The sequence below is a fragment of the Myotis nattereri genome (assembly GCF_964212035.1).
Source record: "Myotis nattereri genome assembly, chromosome: 9".
NCBI lineage: Eukaryota > Metazoa > Chordata > Mammalia > Chiroptera > Vespertilionidae > Myotis > Myotis nattereri.
Window position 1 is genome coordinate 60,771,382 of NC_138084.1, and position 24,174 is coordinate 60,795,555.

General features: G+C 43.5%; 2 protein-coding genes across 2 annotated transcripts in view; both read left to right on the top strand.

Annotated features, from left to right (window-relative positions):
* Window positions 1-24,174, top strand: part of PIWIL4 (piwi like RNA-mediated gene silencing 4) — a 95,955-nt gene that overhangs the window by 20,630 nt on the left and 51,151 nt on the right. The gene's annotated exons all lie outside the window — the stretch shown is intronic.
* FUT4 (fucosyltransferase 4) lies at window positions 14,230-16,196 on the top strand (the record flags this gene model as incomplete). The annotated part of the gene is made up of 1 exon (XM_081098078.1): window positions 14,230-16,196. The coding sequence occupies exon 1, from the start codon at window positions 14,643-14,645 to the stop codon at window positions 16,194-16,196; it is 1,554 nt and encodes a 517-aa protein (XP_080954204.1). The 5' UTR covers window positions 14,230-14,642.

Consider the following 24,174-nt stretch of genomic DNA (forward strand, 5'->3'; position numbering starts at 1 on the left):
AGCCCTTATAGTAATCATGTTACCATATGTAACTGTTACTGTTATCTATCTTTGCTTCACATCAGTAAGCTGCCAGCCACATTTTGCCATAAGAACTGCCACTATCTGTATACAAATTATAACTGATTGGTCAATATGAATCAGACCAATAACTAAGAATAAAACATTTCTCATTATTAATGAAAAAAGGTAGAGAGGTACAAGGCACAGAAATAACATGGATGAACAAAATCTACAGGTAACTCAAAATTTGATCAGTAGTAATTCATACACTATCAGAAGCTCATGAAGGCAGGAACTGTGTCTCTCTGACTCACCATTGTGTATCTAGAACAGTGATGGCGAACCTATGACGTGTGTCAGAGGTGACACGCGAACTCATTTTTTTTGGTTGATTTTTCTTTGTTAAATACATTTAAATATATAAAATAAATATCAAAAATATAAGTCTTTGTTTTACTATGGTTGCAAATATCAAAAACTTTCTATATGTGACACGGCACCAGAGTTAAGTTAGGGTTTTTCAAAATGCTGACACGCCGAGCTCAAAAGGTTCGCCATCACTGATCTAGAACTTAGCACTGGGCCTGACAGGCTAAGTGCTCAATCACGTTTTGTCACGAGAATGACCAATGAATGATGAACCGGCACGTGTGTGATGATGCATACTATATGTTCAGAATATTCTTGCTGCTAACTCACATCTCCCCCTCCACAAAAGCATAGGGTGTTCCACCACTGGAGACTGCTAAATTAAACAGAATGCCGATAACAGAGGGAAAAGCAAGGGAACCTACTGACTTTAGTGTGTGAACCATGATAAGTTTCGCGTATCTTACAAACACCTTTGAACTAATGCTTTCAAAGAGAGGTTTTCCAGGGGTTACAATATTTCCAGGAACTTCTCCTATAAAATGTACTTCACCTAGATAGTCCAATCAGTCCTCACTTGTCATCTTTTTTTTATTATTATTATTCACTTGGGCTTCTTTCCTCTTTCTCATGCACAACACAATCATTGCAGCTATGACTTTTCCAATATTTCACGCACATTATTTTAAATTTAGAATTACGATCATCCATTTGTAGCTCGAAAACACATTTCTGTTAGAAACTGCAAACAGACGTTTCACTTTCACCATCCTCACAAGTTTCATTTATTTTCTTTGATCAATTGCCTTCTCAGTCTGTGGCGTGTGAAAACAACAAGAAGTTGTCTAGCCCAGTGCTTCTCAAGCTTCAATGTGCCTACAGATCACATGGGTCTCTTACTAGAATTCAGATTCGGAGGCTGTAGGTCTGGCCAGGGGTCTGGCATTCTGTGCTTCTAACGAGCCCCCATGGTAGGAGGAGGGGTTTCTCGGTCACTTGGTCATGTGGTTGTGGCTTTTACATTCTGCTCTACGAAATGAAGTACATTTGGGAACAAATCCAATTTAGATTAAAGTGGGGTTGGGTTTAAAGGGCGTTTCCCCAGAGTGAAAATTTACTTACTTATTCACATTTTTCTTTACTTTAGGATAAGAAGAATACATTTTTCCATTGAGAAGAAACCTCTTTCTCCTAATGTCTGAAAGACAGAGAAGAAACCCCAAACTTGTTTCACAGTTTAAGATGTGTAAAAAAGTGTCTATAAATTTTATTATTGCTATTAATTCCTATCTATAAATTAAGCCAAAGTTATCACAGACTATTGGTAAAGCTTACTAAGCACCTGAAAACAACGAAAAAATAAACTTATTTTTAGTTGTCACAGTTGGGATACTTTGGGCTTCTAATTCAGATTATTTTATTAAATATGTAAAGCATGATAAAACAAAGGCATATTTATTGTCTTTACTTCAAATAAACATAAACCTAAATCTTTCATTAGGGTATCGTTATTCATCCATTAAAACAAAACAAAACAAAACATCCATTCAGCTATGCCTATACAGGTAAGTGAATAAATAACACAGATGAAAAGTCTCCGGCTCAGAAACAGTCGTTTTAGTGCTAGCCTTGGTAGAGTCCTTCATTTTTCTAGAATTTGTCCACTAATTATTAAGCAGCCAGAAGTTTATGGAGAGATAAAAAAATATTTTACTAATACTCCTGGGTTAAACAGAGGTTAAAAGAAGGGGGGAGATCAATCTCTTCCCCCACCCCACCCCCAGTTGTCAAAAATAATATATATGTAGTTTAAAAAAAAAAAGGAAAATAAAGGAAAAAAAATCTGTAATTCACTTCCTGGAAACAACCATTGATAGCATGTTGATACATTTTAACATTTTAATTCTTTTTCCCTATGAATATGTTTTAGTTTACATGTTTGAAATCACATTTTATACTATTTATATTTATTATCTCTTTTAAATTTTTATTTATGTATTAATTTTAGAGAAAGAAAGGAAGTGTGTGTGGGAGAGAGAGAAACAGAGAGAGAGAGAGAACATGCATTTCTTGTTCCACCCATCCATGCATTCACTGGTTGACTCTTGTATGTGACCTGACCAGGACTGAACCTGCAACCTTGGCATAGGGACTACACGCTAACCAGCTGAGCTACCCGGCCAGAGCTGAGCTGTTATCCCTTTTAACATAACATCGTATAATTTCCCATTCATTAAAATTTAACTCTAAATAATTATATTAAAATCTTTATATGTTTGTACTAAATTTTGCACTTATTCATCTATTTTTTTATATTTGGGTTTTTTTTGGATTTTTCATTTTATATGTAACTGTTGTGATTTAATTACCACCACCACCTCCAATAAAAAAGGTACCCCCCTCCCCCCCAGTATTCTGGTTATAACACACCTTTCATTCTCCTTCCTCTCTGGGCTAAGATCACCTTTAAAAACTTCCTCCAGTTTACAGTTCTCAATTCTATTTCTCAGTTTTGATGTAATAAACCAAGTCAGATAAACAAAGATTGTTGACTGGTTATGTCCCTTCCCTACTTAAAAATATTTACACTGTGACACAGTCAATAAGCTCTGAGTCAAGATCCAAACTTCTCCAGATTTAATATAAAAATTTCCATTTAGCTAATACACACTAGCAGAGACCCTACGTGTAAGCCAATTCCAGCCACCACCGTGTTTATGGAACTCTCGCATCACTGGCTACTTCCATAACAGTGTTTGGGGCCAGTGGCTAAAATTGAAGAGATTACACCTTAAGTTAGTCAAGAAATATAACTCCAAAAAATGACCTGGAGTTGGGGTAAAGCATTACTAATCTAAAGATCTTAATCTTGTAAAACTACTTACCCTCAACCTTTTTGCTTGTTTGTTAGGATGACATAGAAAAAGTGCAGTGGTTGGAGCATATTATTCACCCATTAGAAATGATGTCCTGTTTGCACTTGAGCTCCCAGTGTGACTTTACAAACTTGCTGAGGGGTTTCCTTCCTCTCTTCCACTTGACTACTGCCCATAATCAAGCTCCTCCCCCCCCCTTCCCCAACCCCCATCCCAGCGCCCTTCCCAAGCCCCATTCATTCTCAGACTTGCTGCTTGGACTGGGAGCTCCACGGAGGACTGATTTCTGTTTCCTTGCTAGGGTAACCATCCTTAATCCACCTTGGGGCCCTGGTTCCTTTTGTGGTTAAATTCTGTTCTTTGTTGCCCCATTGCACATCTTCCTAACTGGATTCATGTACAGGGTTATCCATGCCAGCATTATTTATAGTAATGAATAACTGAAACCATCTAAACACCAAATGTAGAGGATGGCTCTAAAAATTACTACATCTGATGGATCTTTTTTGAGTTTTTAATTTAGTAAGCATTTAAAAAAAATAAAAATTCTTTGAAAACCAGGATTACAAGGACACTTCTTGAAGATGATAAAAATCTATAGTAACCTTAGATTACGGCCATTTTCATAGTTGATGATATACAATAGAAGCATTCCTTCTGAGTCCAGGAATGAAACAAAAATGCTGCTTTCTTTTTCTTTTAAAGATGTTTGCAACTTGCTCACGTTCGTTCTTCATGTTATATGCTCCAGGCCCCAGGAACCCTGGAATGTCCTCAGTGTGTGCCAGAGACAGTTGCTATAGCTCCTGGGTAACTTAGTGTCATAGGGCTTGCACCCCACTTCTTCATTTGACCAACCAGTCATGGCAGAAGTATCTGTGAGCCACACAGGTAAAAGGATTAGCAGTAGAAAGTGAAAAGCCCAAATGATTGGGAAGACTATTTAGCTGCATGAAAGGGGACACAATTTTTCTGAAGAGGCAACTTTTTAGTCTTTTGAAGAAATCTACCCCTTGGTTTATCTTATAACAATATCCTTTATCTTACAACTAAAATACTTACAGAGATAGAAATCATACAATGGGGAGGTTTGTAAAAAAAATACTATCACATTACACATACTTTATAGTCTGCATTTTTTTCACTTAGTCATACATTATGGCCATTTTCCTATGTAACATATGTTTGTCTAAATCATGATTTTATAGGCTCTCTAGTATGTCCTGGTATGACAGTACCAAAATTTTCTTAACCTTGTTCCTACTGATGGGCATTCATTTTGTGTCCCAATTTTTCTAAACTTGCTATTTTAAGAAGTATTTCCACCTCCTTTCCATGCAACAAATAGGAAACCCCTTGATGTTTCTCATAGCCCAGATGACTCTCTCCTTAATCCTGATAGAAGTCTGCGTGTTTATACCCCAGAAGGAATAAACCAGAAGGACTTTGAATAAAAATAGGTGATCAAGTTGAGAGTCCACCTTGTCTCTTCAAGAGCCCCAATCCCCTGAGTTCCCAGAATATTTCAGCCAGAGTCACACACCTGTCTGAAACACACACACACACACACACACACACACACACACACACACACGGGACAGGAAATTGGAGGTTAACATGGATGGACCTGGACAACATCATACTAAGTGAAATAAGCCAGTCACAGGAGGACAAATACTGCATGATTCCACCTACATAAGGGATCTAAAACAATCAAACTCATAGGAGCAAAGAATAGGATGGTGGTTGCCAGGGCTGTGGTGAAGGCATAACGGGGGAGTTACTGATCAATGGTTACACACAAGATGAGTACACGCTAGAGATCTGCTGTACAACATTGTGCCTACAGGTAACAATACTGCATTGCATATCTAAAAATCTGTTCAGAGGGTAGCTCTCATGTTAAGTGTTCTTACGACACCAATATAAAATTTTAAAAAGTAAGTGGCTAAAATAGATACTAAAACTGTGTGCATGAAGTCTTTGAACAGTGAGCTCACTTAAGGGCTGTTGACTGGTGGTTTTCCTTATACAGGGTACGGTCCAGGGTGTGCCTCTTTTTAGAGAGAATTCCAGCCAGCGACAACTACAGATTCTTGTGTGTGTGTGTGTGACATGGTGAAACCATGATAAAGTCATGTTTTCAATGTGCATTGAAAGGCGTGGGACAAAGCTTATATTAAAGGAAGAAGGTCGAATACAAACCATACTATAATATGCTGTTTATTCATCAAAATATCAAAATTTATTTCTTACCATGTCTCAGTTACTTTTAGTCTTTATATTCTTACCTTTCAGATGCCTTTTTGATGATAAATGGAAAGGACATATGCGAAATAACAAACCCTTATTTTTTCTGGTGTCTATGCAATAGACGATGCCACTTAGAATGGTAGTAAATTTTGCCTCCTCCCACCTATTTTTCTGTCTAAAGCTGCCTCCAGTAAGTCACTATAATTACAACCAAAAGAATTCTTACTAATACCACCAACTGCCTTTAGTTTTATCTGACTTAATTATAGTGCTTGCTTGGAGCACATGTGTGGGCTAAATGGCTTCCTTCTGGTTTGTAATTCCACATCTCTATAACTAAAAGGGAGACAGTGGGAACTTGCGGGGAGAGACTCATGTCTACCCCTCCTCCCCCCCACCCAATGGAACCGTCTTCCCTTTAACTTGAAAAATTTAATTGGCAATCTGACAAACCTTGCCTACCTAATTGTAAATGGACCAGAAAAAGGTATAAAGGTAAAGGCATGAAAGGGCTTTCTACTCTGACAATGACACTTGATCAATGCAGAAGTGACAAAGCTCAGAGTGACAAGGCAATCAAGGAAATGGTGCTTCAGGCCCGACCAGTGTGGCTCAGTGGTGAGCGTCAGCCTATGAACCAGAAGGTCAGGGTTCGATTCCTGGTTGGGGCACATGCCTGGGTTGCAGGCTTGATCCCCAGTGTAGGGTTGCAGGAGGCAGCTAATCAATGACTTTCTCTCATCATTGATGTTTCTTTCTCACTCTCCCTCTCCATTCCTCTCTGAAAGCAATAAAAATATATTTTTTTTAAAAAAAGGAAAATGGTGCTTCGAGAAACGGTATGCTGGCCTAACACATCACAGTGTCTCACGTCAATCTTTGGATTCTTCAGGTCTGGAATTGCTCTAAAGCTATAATTCAAATGGGTGGGCTGAGTGTGGTAGTTAGCTATCCCACAACGGCAGAAATGTCGGTCTGTTTGTTCAGCTGTCCCTCATGTGCCTGGCACATGATCGGCATTCAATAAACTTTATTGCATGAAGTTATCCTTTTGTGGGTTTATAAGCTCAAACAAGGTCTGACTCTAATGTAGTCCTGCAAATGTCATTGCAGGACAATTCTCAGTCCACCGTCCATCAAAGTAAAGGGGGGGGGGAAATGAAAGTATTTTATTTTTCAAAGGAACGCAGCCAGTCCTAGGGTCAGCCTATCAAACTCTAACAACAACCCTCATCGCTCTTTATTAACCTGTGGCCTGGGACATGTGCCCAGGGGAGCTTCAAGGGAGCCAAAGAGCCACGAGAGCTGGTGGGAGTGAGGAGCGGTGGGCTCTGTGAGTGGGGGGGTCAGACAGTGTCTCCCTCTGTCATTCACATCGAATGTCTCTGATTTAAAGAGCTGCTGCCATTTCCCTGCTGTCTCGGATGACCCAGGAAATGAAGTCTTTGAACAGTGAGCTCACTTAAGAAAGAAATCTCTTGCCCTAATTGGTTTTGCTCAGTGGATAGAGCATCGGCCTGTGGACTGAAAGGTCCCAGGTTCGATTCCAGCTAAGGGCATGTACCTTGGTTGCAGGCAATCTCCAATGGGAGATGTGCAAGAGGCAGCTAATCGATGTTTCTCTCTCATCAATGTTTCCAACTCTCTATCTCTCTCCTTTCCTCTCTGTGAAAAATCAATAAAATATATAAAAGAATATATAAAACATATAAAAGAAAGAAAGAAAGAAATCTCTTCTTTATGCAAAGCCCAGAGACACTGCCAGGACAGCAGCTGCTCCTGCGATGCAGTTAGCCGGCCGTGTTTATTCACTCACCCGTCCTTCCCTTTCTCTCCAAGATTTTATGTTTGTTAAGTTGCCATAAACATCACCAAGGGTAAATACAGACCAAAGGTTCTTTTCGGAGCGGTTGAAAAGAATCCTGTTATCACCAGCATTTTCAGTGTGATTTCACCTTCATGCGTCATGTAAGATTTCTGGGCTGTGGTGTATTCAGCCACAATAAGCTTAACCTAGAATGATAAATTTGGCTGTCCTACTTCTTCAGAATTTTTTTTTCTTGCTGTATGAGCAACACGCATTTCCACACTTTTCCAAAATCATTTATAGGTCATTGATTTTGTTTACTTTAATCCAACAAGTATTTCCTAATATTTCAATTCTCTCAGACCCCTCTTAAGGGAAGAGTCACAGGAATGAGTGTGATGGAACTCAGTCCCCACTGTTGTGGTCTGATTGGTTGCTTGGGGGGAATTTGCTAGTCAGGGCAGAATTACCTGACTTCTGGGGAAAAATGCATTTTCCCTCCATTTTCTTTTGTGAGTTGTGGCCTGGATCTGTGTGAAAAGTGGGTCAGGACAGGGGGGAGGGAGAGTAGTCAAGATCCTTCCTCCATCTTCAGAGAGGTGGGCTGGGCTGCCTCCTTGAGTCAGGGTCTGGTTGCCTGGAGTGTGGTCACACATAAGTACTGACATAGGGCGGGTGCCGTAGTAGGCTCAGATCCAATAAGTTGAAGTTCCTGACCGTGCAGGATTTGGGCTCACTTGACTGAGGACCCAAGTAGTTTTGGGGTGGGGGTAAGAGGATAGTACTGGTGAATCTGAAGAGGATTTGGAAAGGCCACTTTCACCCTACACTTAGATCACACATATTGCACTGTGTGATATTAGCATGTTCATTTCACTGTCAAAATAATTTTCTTTTGTGGGAGTCATGATTTCTATAATTTTTACATGTGACTGAAAAATCTGTATTTTAGAGGATTTTAACAAGAATTCAGAGGTAAGCCCTCTAAATATTCAAAATATTATGCAAACATATCTGACTTTAATCAAAATTGCATTGCATACATTTTTCTGAACATCCAAAAATCTTGCATTACCTGTTCAGTCAAGTAAGCGTACTGGAAAAACTTGACTGCACAAAACACTAAAACCCTACAATAAATATAGTACATTCTCATATGTACCATTTATAACAATGTCTTTTATGGGCAGTATGTTCTTTGCACTTAGGTAAACAAGGATTTTTCTATCCAGGATTTAGCAGGGCAATAACAATGTGTTGCTGTTGAACTTACACAATCCTTTTTTAAAAAATATATTTTATTGATTTTTTTTTTACAGAGAGGAAGGGAGAGGGATAGAGAGTTAGAAACATCGATCAGCTGCCTCCTGCACACCTCCTACTGGGGATGTGCCCGCAACCAAGGTACATGCCCCTGACTGGAATCAAACCTGGGACCCTTCAGTCCGCAGGCCAACACTCTCTCCACTGAGCCAAACCAGTTAGGGTGAACCTACACAATTCTTGATCATTTTTAACAATCATTCTCATACTCATCTGCCAAAGGAAACAATCCCCACCTTTTTGCATAGGGATTAACCTTTCTGACCACGCCTGCTCACTGGTTGTTCCCCATTTCCCAGTAAGTATATCATACTGGGAGGGACTCTGAATTGCTCTTTTCTTTCTTCAAGAAAAAAACAAAATTTAAAGTATCCTTTTCAGGTCAATATTAAGTCACAGAAATCTCAGACCCAATAAAAATTAGCAACCATTTGAGGGTAGCCTCTTGGAGCCCAGGCTGACAGAGCTGGGTGCTGTGGGGAAGACCCCACGCCAGTGGTTCTCAACCTTCCTAATGCCGCGACCCTTTAATACAGTTCCTCATGTTGGGGTGACCCCCAATTTCATTGTTACAAATTGAACATAATTAAAGCATAGTGATTAATCACAAAAACAATATGTAATTATATATGTGTTTTCCGATGATCTTAGGTGACCCCTGTGAAAGGGTCTTTTGACCCTCAAAGGGGTCGCAATCCACAGGTTGAGAACCGCTGCCCTAAGCACTTGGAGTGTGTCTAGGGGTTTCCCTAGGAAACACCAAATGTCTCTGGTGAGGAGCACCAGGATAGGCTTAAAACGAACCATTCCCCTGGGGAGGAACAAAGAATGAGTTGGTCTGTTAGGAACCACAGTTGGCCTGGTTCTTGCCCCCAGAGAATCGTGTCCTATATTACATTTGGGAACTGAATAGGTCATTCTTGGACACGTTGTGAGTGATTACGCATTCAGCTTGAAAAAATGAGCCTTGATGTCTGAAGCTCTCCTCTCTGCTGCTCTATCAACCCTCAGGTTCCAAAGCCCTCCTTTATACCTGACCTCGTTGCCCTCCTGTTGCCACTGAAAGTTAGTTTTTCTGTGTAACATTTTGTGGAAGTGAAGAGGACTTTCGGTACACAAAGGATCGTGTGTTGATTGTTACCAAGTTAAAAAGAATCAGAATGTTTACAGTTCTAAGGTGGCTTAGAGTTCATCTATAACAATGAAAGTGTAATGTGCTAATTAGACTAGTTAGCCGAACGACCTTCCAGACAAAGCCAGGGCTGTGGGCTGGGCAGCCGCCGTGGCTCTGAGGGCCAAGCCCCTTGCACGAATTTCGTGCATCAGGCCTCTAGTTTAGAATAATAATAACTTACACAAGGCTATGTTGTTTTTGCACTCCCACCTCTTCTTCGGGTAACAGTACTTTTTCCTTTGGAGAACTACCCTCCCCCCCACTGTTAGGCCTGAGGTTTAGATGGAGCTGATTCCATCCTGTAGCTCTAAAAGAGGGTCTACAGCGATGTCCCTTGATTGCAGTGATTGCTTCAAGAATGAGCTCTTGATCCAGGTTGGGTCAGTGAGAGCCAGCCTAATTTGACCGAGTATGTGATGCCTGTCACCAGGGTTCTGATTAGTACACGTGCAGCATTTTACACTGAAAGCTTAAGGGGCTTCTTAAGTTTACAGCAAGTCATTCACATAGCCATTTTCTCCTGATACCTACCCACATTCTAGTGGGAGAACAGATACTGAAAGGTAATTAAGAGCATTCATGCCCTAACCGCTTTGGCTCAGTGGCTAGAGCATCGGCCTGAGGACTGAAAGGTCCCAGGTTTGATTCTGGTCAAGGGCATGTACCTTGGTTGCGAGCACATCCCCAGTGGGAGGTGTGCAGGAGGCAGCTGATCGCTGCTTCTCTCTCATCAATGTTTCTAACTCTCTATCCTTCTCCCTTTCTGTAAAAAATCAATAAAATATATTTTTTTAAAAAGCACTTATTAATTCAATAAGTATTCACTGAGGTGATAAATACTACTGGATGCCTAGATCTGTGCACGGAATGGAATTATGACTGAAACAGAAAGATGCATCTGTGGGAGCACACAGGAGGGGCATGTAGCCTACCCTGGGTATGTGCATAGGGGCATCCAGAAAGGCTTACTGGAGGAGGGATTCCTAATGTCCTATTCTCCCTTAATTTTCTTTCTTATTCTCACAACCAGTATCTTAGTTCAGGCAGCTTTTTGTTTCACATCTATATAACAGCAACTTCATTTATTTCTACTCTTATCCTGGTTCCTTAATACCCAATTCATCCTTTACTAACAACAGAATGGTTTTTCTTTAAAAAAAACTTTACTAAAGTATAATATATAAAAGCACGTAGCTTGATGAATTTCCCCAAGCAAACACACCCATTAACCAGTGCCTATATCAATAAACATGGTCAGCGCACCAGAAGCCCACCTCCTGTCCCCTTTAAATAAGCCTTTAAAAATACTGATCTCTACCTTGCTTCCTTGCTTTGTTAAATTCCTTCAAGGTCTTTCCACAGCATAACACTCCATCTCCTTGGCCAAACAGAACCCCAGTAATTCCTAACATACTGTCCTAGTCCTCACTGCCTGGCCTTTGCATATGCTGCTCCCTTTAAGATGAACCCTCAGCCCTCTTCCTTCCCCATTTCAATCTTTCCTAATTATTCCTGGAGCCATCTTCTCAAAGCCTTCCATGATCCCTTTCCTCTCCTTGGTCTGTTTCTCTTATAGATTCTTGAAGGTAGAAGTCGTGTTTTTCATCCCAGTTTCCCAATTGGTTAAATGAATAAATAGGAACACCTGGCATTATTACTTTCCCATAACGCCTTTCCTCCCATATCCTCCTCCCCTCCATTCATTTTAAATAAGAACAAAACATTGCCTTGTGAATAAATCAACATGTTTGATCTTCAATCAGTACAGTCATGCACCCCTTACATGATTTTGTCCTTGTGCAAACACCTGAAGAGAAAGTACATCTTGTGTACTTACACCAACCTAGCCAGTATAGTCTATTGTTCTAGGCTATAAGCCTGTACAGCATGTTTCTGTACAAAACAAATGAGATTAAATAAAACACAAGAGAAATGACACACTCAGGAGACAAGGTGAAGATGAGATGGGTGAGGTTGCTGCCCATGTAATACCACAACTATTTACAACAAACATTAAAAAAAATTAATAGAAAGATTACACTCCGAAATAACAAAAAGTATCAAATGGAAAATACATACACTAGTAACATAATCATTTATTATCATTATCAAGTATTATGTACTGCTCATGATTATGTGGGCTATCCTATATAATAAAACCCTAATATGCAAATATACCAAATGGCAGAACAACCAGTCGCTATGACGTGCACTGACCACCAGGGGGCAGATGCTCATGAAGGGGCTGCCCCCTGGTGGTCAGTGCGCTCCCACAGGGGGAGAGCTGCTCAGCCAGAAGCTGGGCTCACGCTGGAGAGCACAGCAGTGGTGGTGGGAGCCTCTCCCACCTCTGCTGCAGGTGGGCGGTAAGGAGCGAGGGGTCCCAGACTGTGAGAGCCCTGGACTGAGAGAGGGATGTCCGACTGCTGGCTTAAGCCAGCAGGTGGACATCCCCCAAGGAGTCTGGACTGCGAGAGGGTGCAGGCCAGGCTGAGGGACCCTCCCCCCTCCCCCCTGCCAGAGTGCATGAATTTTGTGCACTGGGCCTCTAGTACTTTTATATAACTGGTGGTGCAGTAGGTTTGTTTACACCAGTATCACCACAAAGGTAATGCATTGTGCTATTTGACCTTATGATATCTACAATGTCACTAAGCAATAGGAATTTTTCAGATGTTAAAACCTTATGGGACCACGGCCATAATAGTATACATATACAATCTGTCATTGACCGAAATGTCCTTATGTGGTGCATGACTAGTTTGTAGAGAAGTCATGACTGGCTTCCACTGACCCAGCCATATCTTCCTGCTAGGTATCTCCCCCCCACCTCACCCCCACACACCAAGATAAGACTAAAGTAGGGGCAGTTTGTGGTCTTGCACCCAACCAAGGTAAGTGAACACAATGGAAATTGATATTCATGAGATCTAAGCCATTCTGTTGGTTTAATTGGAATATCTGCAGAACTTAAGGGTAAACATGGAGTAGGGGGAGGAAGCAAGGAAGTAGGTTAACATTACCAAATGCCTACCTACTATGCACTGGACACAAATCTATCTTACTTAACTAAAGTGGGGAAGGAAGGTGCATACATGTATAGATTAATGAATTGAATAAAAAGAAAAGCCAATATGTCCTTTCCTTCATTTGGTTGAAAAAGGTTATTTATGCATTTATAGCTTTTTCTTTTTAATTAGAAATAACAGGAGAGAACCACTGAAGCTCCTGGTTTCCTGGTTTCAATGACAATTTGCTTTTAAATCATTTGAAGATGATTCTATGAAATAAAAAAATGTAGAAACATTATAAAAGGTGTTAGTGTGTAGAAGAAAGTGTTACTAGGTTGATGGGTATACTAGTAGTCAGAGCACTTCACACCAGCTCCCAAATGGTTACTGCAGGCCAGCAGGCAGGGCCACCTAAAACCATTTTTCATAGAAGCATTTATAATCTGGAGTTGATTTTTTTGTTGATTTTTTTAGATTTTTAGAAAGAGGAAGAGAGAGGGGGAGAGAAACATTAGCGTGAGAGTGAAACATGGATCAGCTGCCTCCCACACACCCCGCACCAAAGATCAAGCCCACAACTCTGGCATGTGCTCTGACTGGGAATCGAAGCTGAAACCCTTCAGTGCCTGGGAAGATGCCCAGCCAACTGACCACACTGGCCAGGGCTTGACTTGATTTTTAATGATAAAGTTCTTCACAAAAAATCCAAACAGCAAACCCAAGTTTATTTTCCGTATGCATAACATTAAAGACATCTGACAGGTTGGCCCCATTCCCAGAAAGTCAATTTCTCCCCTAACATTCTGTAACTTATATGGCACTGGGCTGGGCCATCACCGATGCACAGCTGTGATCTACTAAAAGTTTTCTCAAAACTGCCTCCTCTCCTTAAGTCAACAGCTCATCCACAGCCTATTTAGAATTTTGCTGAATAAAAGGCTAAAACCCAGACATTTAAATTCAAGCCATAGGAGAAGTAGATGCCTGGATTGTTGCCTTATGAATAAATCTGATCAGGACAGCGTGCTTGGAGATATAATATTTATCTTAGTCATCCTTTTATAGTCCAGAGTGTTCTGCATAGTCTTAAACGCGGGAATTGTTTCTTTAGTGCTTAGTAAAATTAACGGTGATGTACATTCACTCACCTCACTGAATAGGCAGGTAGCTCCCTGAGAACAAAGGCCTCCAGCATCTTATCTTTATCTTTGGTTTAATGAGTCCTCGTACCCCTAGTACAAAGAATGCTGTGAGCTGGGCAGCCTGAAGTGTTCGGTGGGGGAGCAAAGGAGAGAAAGGTTTCAATTGTTCAGAAAACGTTTTATTCTTCTCTACCCTCTGCTGGGGCAGTAGGCAAGGGGGAGGTTCTTACGGCAGTAGGGCTTAACATTCAAACCTGGTTTCACAAAATGCAAAACCTCTGCAAGACATCTGGCCTGTCTCAGTGGGTCACAAGGTCAAGGTCACCGCCGACTGGCTGGATCGCTCTCTCCGACAGGCGTCGCTGGCCACAGCAGAGCCGCAAGGAAGGAAGTGGACTCCGATCTTCCGTTCAGCCAGGAGGCTCGGCAGCCCAGGCTCGCCTTCCCGCGGTACCTGCGCCCGCCCTTGCGCGCCGTAGCGACTTTTGAAGAGTCTCTGGTCCCCTGCGCGCACGGAGGCGTGAGCCGGGTCCTCACTCGAAGGCGCGGGTTCGGGCCACAGAGGTTGAGCGCTGGGGCGGATCTGGAAGGGCCGGGCGGGCCGGGCGCGGGGCGGGCGCGGTGCGCAGGGCTGGCGCTGAAAGGCCTGGGACCCCGGGGAGACACGATCCGGAGTTACGGGTGATGAGCCTGCGGGGCGCAGCCGGGAGTCCGGGAGCCATGGACGGGGATGGGGATGGGTGGAGGGGCAGCAGGAAACGCCCGGGGCCTGGCCGGGCCGGTTGGGCTGGGGGCGCGGCGGAGGGGAGGGTCGGGGCGGCGCCCGGCTGGCCTGCCGCGCTCGCACACCTCGCCCTGGCGGCGCGCCCCGCGGGGCGTTGCGGGGAGGGGAGCAGGCTCTGCGGACCTTGGGATCCGGGACCCGCCCTCTCCGGGTCGAGGGCCGGTGGCGAGCGGCAACGACGGCTGGAAGCGCAGCGGCAGTATGAGAGCGGGCGCCGCTGCTCCACGCCAGCGGACACGCGGCCGGCGGCGGCTCCGTCTGCGCGCGCCATGGGGGCGCCGTGGGGCCCGGCGAGCTGCGCGCGGCGCGGAGTGCGGGGGCTGCCGCGGGCCGCCTCGGCGCTGGCGGCCACGGGCCTGCTGTGCACCGCTCTGGCCGCCTACGCCTGCTGGGGGCAGCTGCCGCCGCTGCCCTGGGCCTCCCCCGCCCCGCCGCGGCCGGTGGGCGTGCTGCTGTGGTGGGAGCCCTTCGCGGGGCGCCACAGCGCCACGAGGCCGCCCCCCGACTGCTGGCTGCGCTTCAACATCAGCGGCTGCCGCCTGCTCACGGACCGTGCCGCCTACGGGGAAGCCCAGGCTGTGCTCTTCCACCACCGAGACCTGGTGAAGGGACCCCTGGACTGGCCCCCGCCCTGGGGCGTCCGCGTGCGCTCGGCAGAGGAGCTGGAGCTGCGGGTATTGAACGAGGCGGAGGAAGCCCTGGCCACGTCGGGCCACAGACCCCCGGGCCAGCGCTGGGTGTGGATGAACTTCGAGTCGCCCTCCCACTCCCCGGGACTGCGAAGCCTGGCAGGTAACCTCTTCAACTGGACGCTGTCCTACCGGGCCGACTCGGACGTCTTTGTGCCTTATGGCTACCTCTACCCCAGGACCCATCCCAGCGACCAGCCCCCAGGCCTGGTCCCCCCGCTGTCCCGGAAACGGGGGCTGGTGGCCTGGGTGGTGAGCAACTGGGATGAGCGCCAGGCCCGGGTGCGCTACTACCACCAGCTGAGCCAGCACGTGTCCGTGGACGTGTTCGGCAAGGGTGGGGCCCGGCGGCCGGTGCCTGACATCGGGCTTCTGCACACGGTGGCCCGTTACAAGTTCTACCTGGCCTTTGAGAACTCGCAGCATCTGGACTACATCACGGAGAAGCTCTGGCGCAACTCGCTGTTGGCTGGGACCGTGCCGGTGGTGCTGGGCCCCGACCGTGCCAATTATGAGCGCTTTGTGCCCCGCGGTGCCTTCATCCACGTGGACGACTTCCCTAGTGCCTCCGCCCTGGCCGCCTACCTGCTCTTCCTCGACCGCAACCCAGCTGTCTACCGCCGGTACTTCCATTGGCGCCGGAGCTACGCCGTGCACATCACCTCCTTCTGGGATGAGCCTTGGTGCCGGGCCTGCCAGGCAGTGCAGAGGGCTGGCGACCGGCCCCAAAGCAAACGCAACTTGGCTCGCTGGTTCGAGCGGTGAAGCCACCCAGGGAGGTCCAGCCATCCGCTTTTTGATCCTCTGCTGTGCATCTCCTTGAATGCCGAATCCTGGATGAAGGTTTTGCTTATGGGAGAAAGGTGATTTGCCAATGTTACTCAGCACAAAGGCTGGGTGGGTAGGATCCCCGTTCAGTTCTTGATGTTTTTTGCGCGAGTAGGAGTTGGGCTCTCTCTGCTGTTGATGGGCATCAGTGTTTAGGACTGAAGGCGGGGGGTGGGGGGTGCGTCCTCCCCTTGTAACTTCGCCAGTGCAGAGGTGAAGAAATAGCTTAACTACAAGAAGCCATTGAGTCAGTTGCTCTGAATTTCCTCATCTGCCACAGGTCATATTTGTGGCCTGTGCTGAGTCCAAATGTCAGGACTGCTGCTCGTTTCACATTTCACTGGACCAAGGTGCAGCAAACCCCTGGTTTTAGAAGGATCCTTGTCGTTGGATAGTGGACAGACTGTGGCTGTGGCCACAAGGAAGTCTTTCTCTTTGTTGGTTGAATTCCTCAAAGCCTCAGCACCTAAGAAAGGTGAGGAGGGTCATCCAAGAATCCGTTGACTGTTTCTTAACAAGTACTGTTTGTTCCCCTGCCAGTGAATGGAAACAAGATGCTGGATTGTCCTTGGAGAGGAGTTAGGGTGAATATATAAGTGTACCTCTCTTTACACAAATGTGTTCTTGAAGAGCTGCTTTCCTTCTTTTTTTTTTTTAATCCTCAACTGAAGATATGTTTATTATTATTATTGATTTTAGAGAGAGGAAGAGAGCGAAACATCCATTGGTTGCCTCCACACTCACCCCATCTGGGGATCAAACCAAAATCGCCAGGTATGAGCTTTGACCGGGACTCAAACCCACAACCCTTGGTGTACCGACGACATTTCAACCAACTGAGCCGACAGGGCCCAACAAGCTGCTTATCAGTCACGTCCCAAATTCACTGCGCTAGGGGGAATTCAGTATTTAATACAACCTTATGGAGAATCCCTTTACAATGTGAATAATCATCCCTAACTAATTTCTTCTATGTCTATATTTTTCTATAACCTGGATTTTTTTAAAGCATATTAAAATTACAGATGTGAAAATAAAGCAGAAGCAACCTTCTTCTCCCCACCTCCCAGAAAACCAGACTGTGTTTACAAGACAGAAGAGAAGGAAGCCACAGTGTCATCTTCCACAAAATTACTTATTTTGTGTCTTTACTGGACCTGGAATTTAAACTGGAATATCATTCCTCCAGGGGAGCTGGCATTCCCTGTCCGCAGAACAGTGAAAGATTGTACTGCATTGTGGAATCATGCAAAAGGAAAAAAGTTTCATGGTGTCTGTTAATGGCAGTGTTTGTTTCGATCTGTTGTTAGTTTTTTTGTTAAATGTTTAGTTGCTAGGGAATGGAACTGAATTGGTGTCTGTGATGAACTTTGTCTTTTGTTAAAGGCTAAACGGCAGTTCACCTTGGGGCCAGCTGGTTCCCCTCCTAGTCTGCGTAGTGAGTGGTACATATAGCCTCACATTTCTAATGCCCTTGAGACTGTGCCATGGGACCAACTTTGAAAATATATGCATTGACTTTAAAAGTTGTTTGAGCAGTACATTCAATAGGTGTTATCATGTGCCTTACTCTGTGCCAAACAATGGGCTTGGGGTGCCACAGGAGAAACAAAAATATGTAAGGCAAGGCGCCTCTCTTTAAGGCTCTTACAATCTATCACTGCCAACAAGTAATCAGTGAACTTTGATAAATCAACTGGCAGTACCTGTTTGTTTAAAGCGATATCCTTAGTGACACACACCACAAGTGAATTATTAGAAAGCCAGTTGACTTACAACCCGAAATAATAGCTTATGTTTCTTGATTTATTATAATAAGGACCCTCAGTGACTAATTATTGTGGGTAGGGTCCAAGATTCATTAGATTTACACATGGTTCTGCTATGAAGAGTAATTTTGCATTTGACTACTTCAATTAGTTGAATCATAGAATTTTATCTCTGCATTTGTTGTAGACTCACTTAAAAAATCACTAAAATCTAAAAAGTGGTTCAATTCTCTTTATCCTTAAAAGGAGAAATTAAAATCCGTGGGTAAGACTTCCTTATTGAAATATTATGGCCTGGGCAGAATTATAATTACAAGGTATTAACTGCCCAACAAAGAAAAAGGAAAAATTCTATTCTTAAAATGAATATTTACGGGATACTGGCCAGTGATCTTGGTGTTATTGGGAATCTACATGAGGCAGTGGGAGAGAGTTTAGGTTTTGAGGGAAACCTGGCTTAGAGTTGAATTCCAGCCGTGTGACCTTGGGCAAATTAGTAATAACTCTGAACCTCAGCTCCCTTATCAGTAAAATGGGGCAAGAAAACACTCCACAGCTCATTGTGAGCAGGTCAGGAAATAAAACAGGTTTAAAGGTGGTTACTCAATTGGTGAGGAAAAAAAAATATATTTTTTCCTCCTTTCCCTGCAGTGGTTTCAGGGTGCCTCCCTATTCATTTACATGTTTAAAATTAAATCTATATGAAATAAAAGGAAGGGACCTTCTATCATGTATTTCAAATGAATCCCCAAAGCTAAGCCTATTATTTCAAAAATCTTTGCCATTTAGACTGACCTTGAATTTGCAAACCGCCTATGCTTTCTTTGAAAAACAAACAAACAAAAAAAGGTTGTTTTTGCTTTGGTTGAGTTATATGGTTATATAAGTAAATATTATTTTACTAATGCTCTTTTTACTATTGTCCATTTAAAAGTAACCACGTATTGAATATTTAGCATGAGGAAGGTATCATTGCATTATTTATTTGAAAATTTGGGGTGTGAAATGAATATTTTAAAAGGTTAATCTCATCAGAGAGCAAGACAAATGCGGCAGTTGTTCATTTTATTTTTCATATTCTAAATTGAGCAGCTTAAAATTTCACAAGCACTGATATAAAATGTATAAAAATGCATCAAAATAGCTTTCCTATGATTGCCATGCCCTTCCTTTAACGCATACACTTTTCTTTACAACTTACTACAGACTGAGTATTTTTAGCACTTGATGACCCTAATTACATGAGTGCATCTGGAATGAATTTGCATCAGGAAAGACAGTCTGACTGGCTTTCAGTATTCGCAGATCCTTCCCAGCTTCCAAGCCCTTGCCTGGCCGTAATTTAGAGACGGAGGCTTCATGGAAAGAGCTTGCAATTTGGAGTCAGAACCTGGGTAAGCGGTTCTGCCACATTCTACCCCTAAATAAACTCTGAGTTTTGGCTTCCTCCTTTTTAATGCAGGAATGCCCCTACAAAACAAGGACTAAATGTGATGATGCATGCCAGGGTGCTTTGTACATTGTAAGTTGCTATACAGTTACAGGATGTTCTACATTTCCAAGGCTCTCAAAGAGGGGTTGGCATACTTTTTCTATAAAGGGCCAGAGAGTGAACATTTCAGGCTTTGCCGGACATGCAGTGTCACCTCCCGTTGTATTGCACAAGCAGCCGTTGTCAATACATAAACAAATGAGGTGCCTGGATTTGCCTGCAGTCAGTTTGTCAACTCTGTTTTAGACTTTTAGAGATAGAAGGGATTTGAGAACCTACCTAATGGGGGTTTCTTAGAATGGACTTAGGAATTGTAACTTAAAAATCTTAGAGGCAGATATTCCCTGGTTCCTAGACCAGCTTTGCAAGATTTCCTAATCTATAATAATAAAAGGGTAATATGCTAATTAGATGGACGTCCTTCCTGATGAAGCCAGGCTGGAGGGAAGCCCGGGTCCCAGGTGCCAGAAGGAAGCCAGTGCCGGCAACCAGGGGAAGGAAGGCCTACTCTTGCACGAATTTCATGCATCGGGCCTCTAGTTGTCTTATATTGGACAAATTATTTAAGCTTTCTGTGTTTTGATATTCTCATATCTAATTGAGGGTAATCATATACAATTTATGGAGGTGCTGGGAGAATTAGATAAGATACTTACAGTACTCAGGACTGTGTCGCACATAGGAAGCACCTGGGAGATATTAGCTGTGGGCATTTAGTAAGTGGCAGAACCAGCCTTGCTTGTGCAAGTCACAACCGCTTGGAGCCTCTGTCACTTGAACTGCAAAATGAGAGGGTTGTACAAGGTCTCCTGGGACCTCTAGTTCTCTTGCCATCATTCTACTAACTGGCACCTTGGGGCTTTAAGAACTAATTCACCTCCCCACGTGCCTTCCTTACAGTCTGGAAATGATCTACTGTACAGCAGCTGTAAACTGGCAGAAAACCAGGCACCAGAGAGGGACACTGATGTAGTGTCACAGGCTTTAGATGGCAGGGAAGGGAGCCAGGTCCTTGGTAATTAGTCTGGTGAATAATTGCATTGAATCCATTTCAAGTCATTCTTGGATGTGTCTCAGGGACTTTTATGCTACACATTCTTATAATAAATCAGTTTCTGTATACGTGTTCAGGTTATTTTGACAAAATAATTAAAGTAATGAAATGGAAAATGAGTCTTTGTTTATCATGTGTATTCCCAGGCACTAATGTGGGATTTACTTGGTCCAAGGGTTTTCTGTAAGTTCATTGGTTCTAGGTGGGTAACTGAAATGCAAAGGCTTTGCCTCCTCTGAGTTGTACCAGGTTCTATTGGGCTGGTCCTCTTGTCTTTCTTGCTCATCTCTCCAAGTGTTTAAGTAGTAGGTCCGTCTCTTTCATTCCATCTTACTTACGAAGTGCTCAGATGCCCTCTCTAGCTCCTGTTCACTAAATTTAAAAAATGCCATTTTTTAAAGAGGTGGAATAAAGTCTGGGAGTGTGATAGTTGGCAAAGGTATCTTTCTTAACAGCTGGTGCTCAAATTATTGAAAGGGGGAAATATGAAATTGGAAAAAACACTGAATATTTCCTCTGCTTTCCCTCCTCCAACACACACCACCACTGACATGCTCATTTCACCACAGACTTTGAAAAATGATGACGGCCGTTTGAGGGGAGGAGAGACAAGTAAAGAGGAATCAGTAGTGAATGAGTGAAAACAACAGTGCACTATAAAGTAGAACAGATGGTGAATATAGATGGGGAGTGAAGAGGAAAAGGAAACGAGTAAAGTGTTTGAAGAGAAAATGAGATTAGAAAGGAGAGGGAAGATAAGATAAGGGTAAGACAATGGAGGAGGTAGGCTAAAGGAGGAACATATGCTCAGAGAATGAGGGAGTGGGGTCAGAGCCTCCATTCAGTGCCACCTTTCTAAAGAGAAACCTGTGTTCCAGCTTGAAAAGCAGCATCTGGTGGCAAATGGAGAATGAAATCAGGAAGTCTGAACTCACTGACGGGGAAAGTTAGGAACTTAACAAGGAATAAACTAACATTTCAGCAGAAATATAAAACGATCTCTTGATTAATTACAACAGATTCTTGAACTCTGATGAATGCTTCTTTTTCACCTTGGAAAAATCACATTCATTGCAGTTTTTAAAACATTCCCAATGGGCATACTTCAACTGTACTTAATATCCACTCTCAGGGAAATTTATTTCTTTACAGACATAATCACAAATTGACTCTTTGAAGAAGAGTCAAAAGACTCAGTACGTTTGATACACTTCAGAGTTTCATGTGGAACCCTATTGTAAAAACCATTTCAAGTTAAGTTGTAAAGAATCTAATTTTGAGATCTTTGAATTAATGTTTTTTAAAATTACTGAATCTTACCTAAATATGCTAAACAATAATGCCCTATTTGAACACAAGTGCTAAAATTTCAATCTGAATTACTTTTAAAAGGGGAGAAATGGACTACTCAACAGCACAAATACTGCTTCAGTGCCTGCTACGCCCAGGACTAGGTATGTGCCAGGGCTTGGGATGTAAATAACACTAAGGTGAGGACTTAGCACTTAAAAAGTGTCTATTCTAGTGGGAGAAACCGACATGGTGGCAGAGAATCCTAACACATAAGTGTTGTTGTAATAAAGGTATATCATAGAAAGATCGTGTGCTGCCAAAACCGGTTTGGCTCAGTGGATAGAGCGTCGGCCTGCGGACTGAAAGGTCCCGGGTTCGATTCCGGTCAAGGGCATGTACCTGGGTTGTGGGCACATCCCCAGTGGGAGATGTGCAGGAGGCAGCTGATCAATGTTTCTCTCTCATCGATGTTTCTAACTCTCTCTCTCTCTCCCTTCCTCTCTGTAAAAAATCAATAATATATATATATAAAAAAAGAAAGATCATGTGCAGAATCACAGAATTTAAGGGGAAAACAAAGCAAACTCAGTAGGAGCCGCAGAAGGGCCAGAGGATTACATGTCAGGACTAGAACTCCTTCATCAGAAACTAAGTCTAAGAAATGGTCTTTCCAAAAGGTACAAGTGTGCCAGCCTCTGGTCTCAATACTTACCTGATTATTTTCAATAATTCCACAGTTAAAAATAAACATCATTATTAACATCATCTTCAAAATGACTCATCTCTAGAGGGATTTTTCTCTCCTAGCAATTAGGAACACCTGCTCTTACCCTGTGGTTTTCTGTTCTTGTAATGTTCGATAAACATTTTAAAAATCTGTTTCATTATTGTGAAACTTAATCTGAAATACAAATAAGCACAATCAGCTTAGTGATCAAACAGAATTACTGTTAGATAAAAATGAGTCTTATCTAATGATTTTATCAAGCCTCCTTCTTTGAGATTTCATAGAGGGAGGGAGATAGAAACATCAATGATGAGAGAGAATTATCGATCAGCTGCCTCCTGCATGCCCCCTACTGGGGATCGAGCCCACAACCCGGGCATATGCCCTGACTGGGAATTGAATTGGTGACCTCTCGGTTCTTGAATCAATGCTTAACTGCTGAGTCACACCCAGTTGGGCCAGTCATTCATTCATTTTATAATATACTAGCGGCCCAGTGCACAAAATTCATGCACAGGTAGAGTCCTTAGGCCTGGCTGGTGATCAGGGCCGATCGGGGCCTTCTGGCTGCTGGCTGGGGCCTTCCTTCCCTGGCTGCCGGCTGCTCCACTGCTGGCCCGGGCCTTCCTTCATTCCGTGCACATCATAGCGAGCGATAGAATTCCAGTCAAACTCCAGTGGGGACACTTGCATATTAGCCTTTTATATATATAGACTAGAGGCCCATTGCACGAAGAGATTCGTGCAATAGGTCTTCCCTTCCCCGGCACCCGGGACCCAGGCCTTTGCTCCAAATGGAGCCTTCAGTCTTCGCTCCGCTGCTTCACCCCTACGTATGCAAATTAATCGCCATCTTTGTTGGGTTAATTTGCATACTCTCCTGATTGGCTGGTGAGGGTAGTGGAGGGATGGTTAATTTACATGTTTGTCTATTATTAGGTAAGACTAAGGCCCGATGCATGAAAATTCATGCAAGAGTAGGCCTTCCTTCCCCGGCTGCTGGCACTGGCTTCCTGATGGCACTGACTTCTCTCGGGCTGCCCTCAGGCACCCAAGACCCGGGCTGGCTTCCCTCTGGCCCTGCCTTTGTCAGGAAGGATGTCTGGAAGACATCCGATCTAATAGCATATTACCCTTTTATTATTATAGATATTTACACACAATAGGTATTATGCTAGATTCTGGGGACACAGAAGTGAAAAACATGGTCCCTGCCCTCAAGAAGACCTCAGTCTAGAACTGACAGACAGACTAATGAAGCAATGATTTTCAAGTGCCTTGATTAGCATCAGGGCATAGCAATGTTTGGAGTGCAACGGGAGCATAGATGAGGGGTGTCTAACTCAAAGAGGGTGTCAAGAGTGAGTGGAAATTAGGGCAGATGTTCCTGATCTAGAGGAATGTTTGTGTGAATCTTGAATTTTTAAATATGAAGAGAAGTTACCAAGTACCCTTAAGAGGTGAGTACAGGAGATATGTATTGGGAAGAACTAGCATGGGCAAAAGCTCATACTTGGGAGAGAATATGATAGGTTAAACTCAGCAAGCTTGTCAAACTCACGGCCTGCCTCATGAGTTTG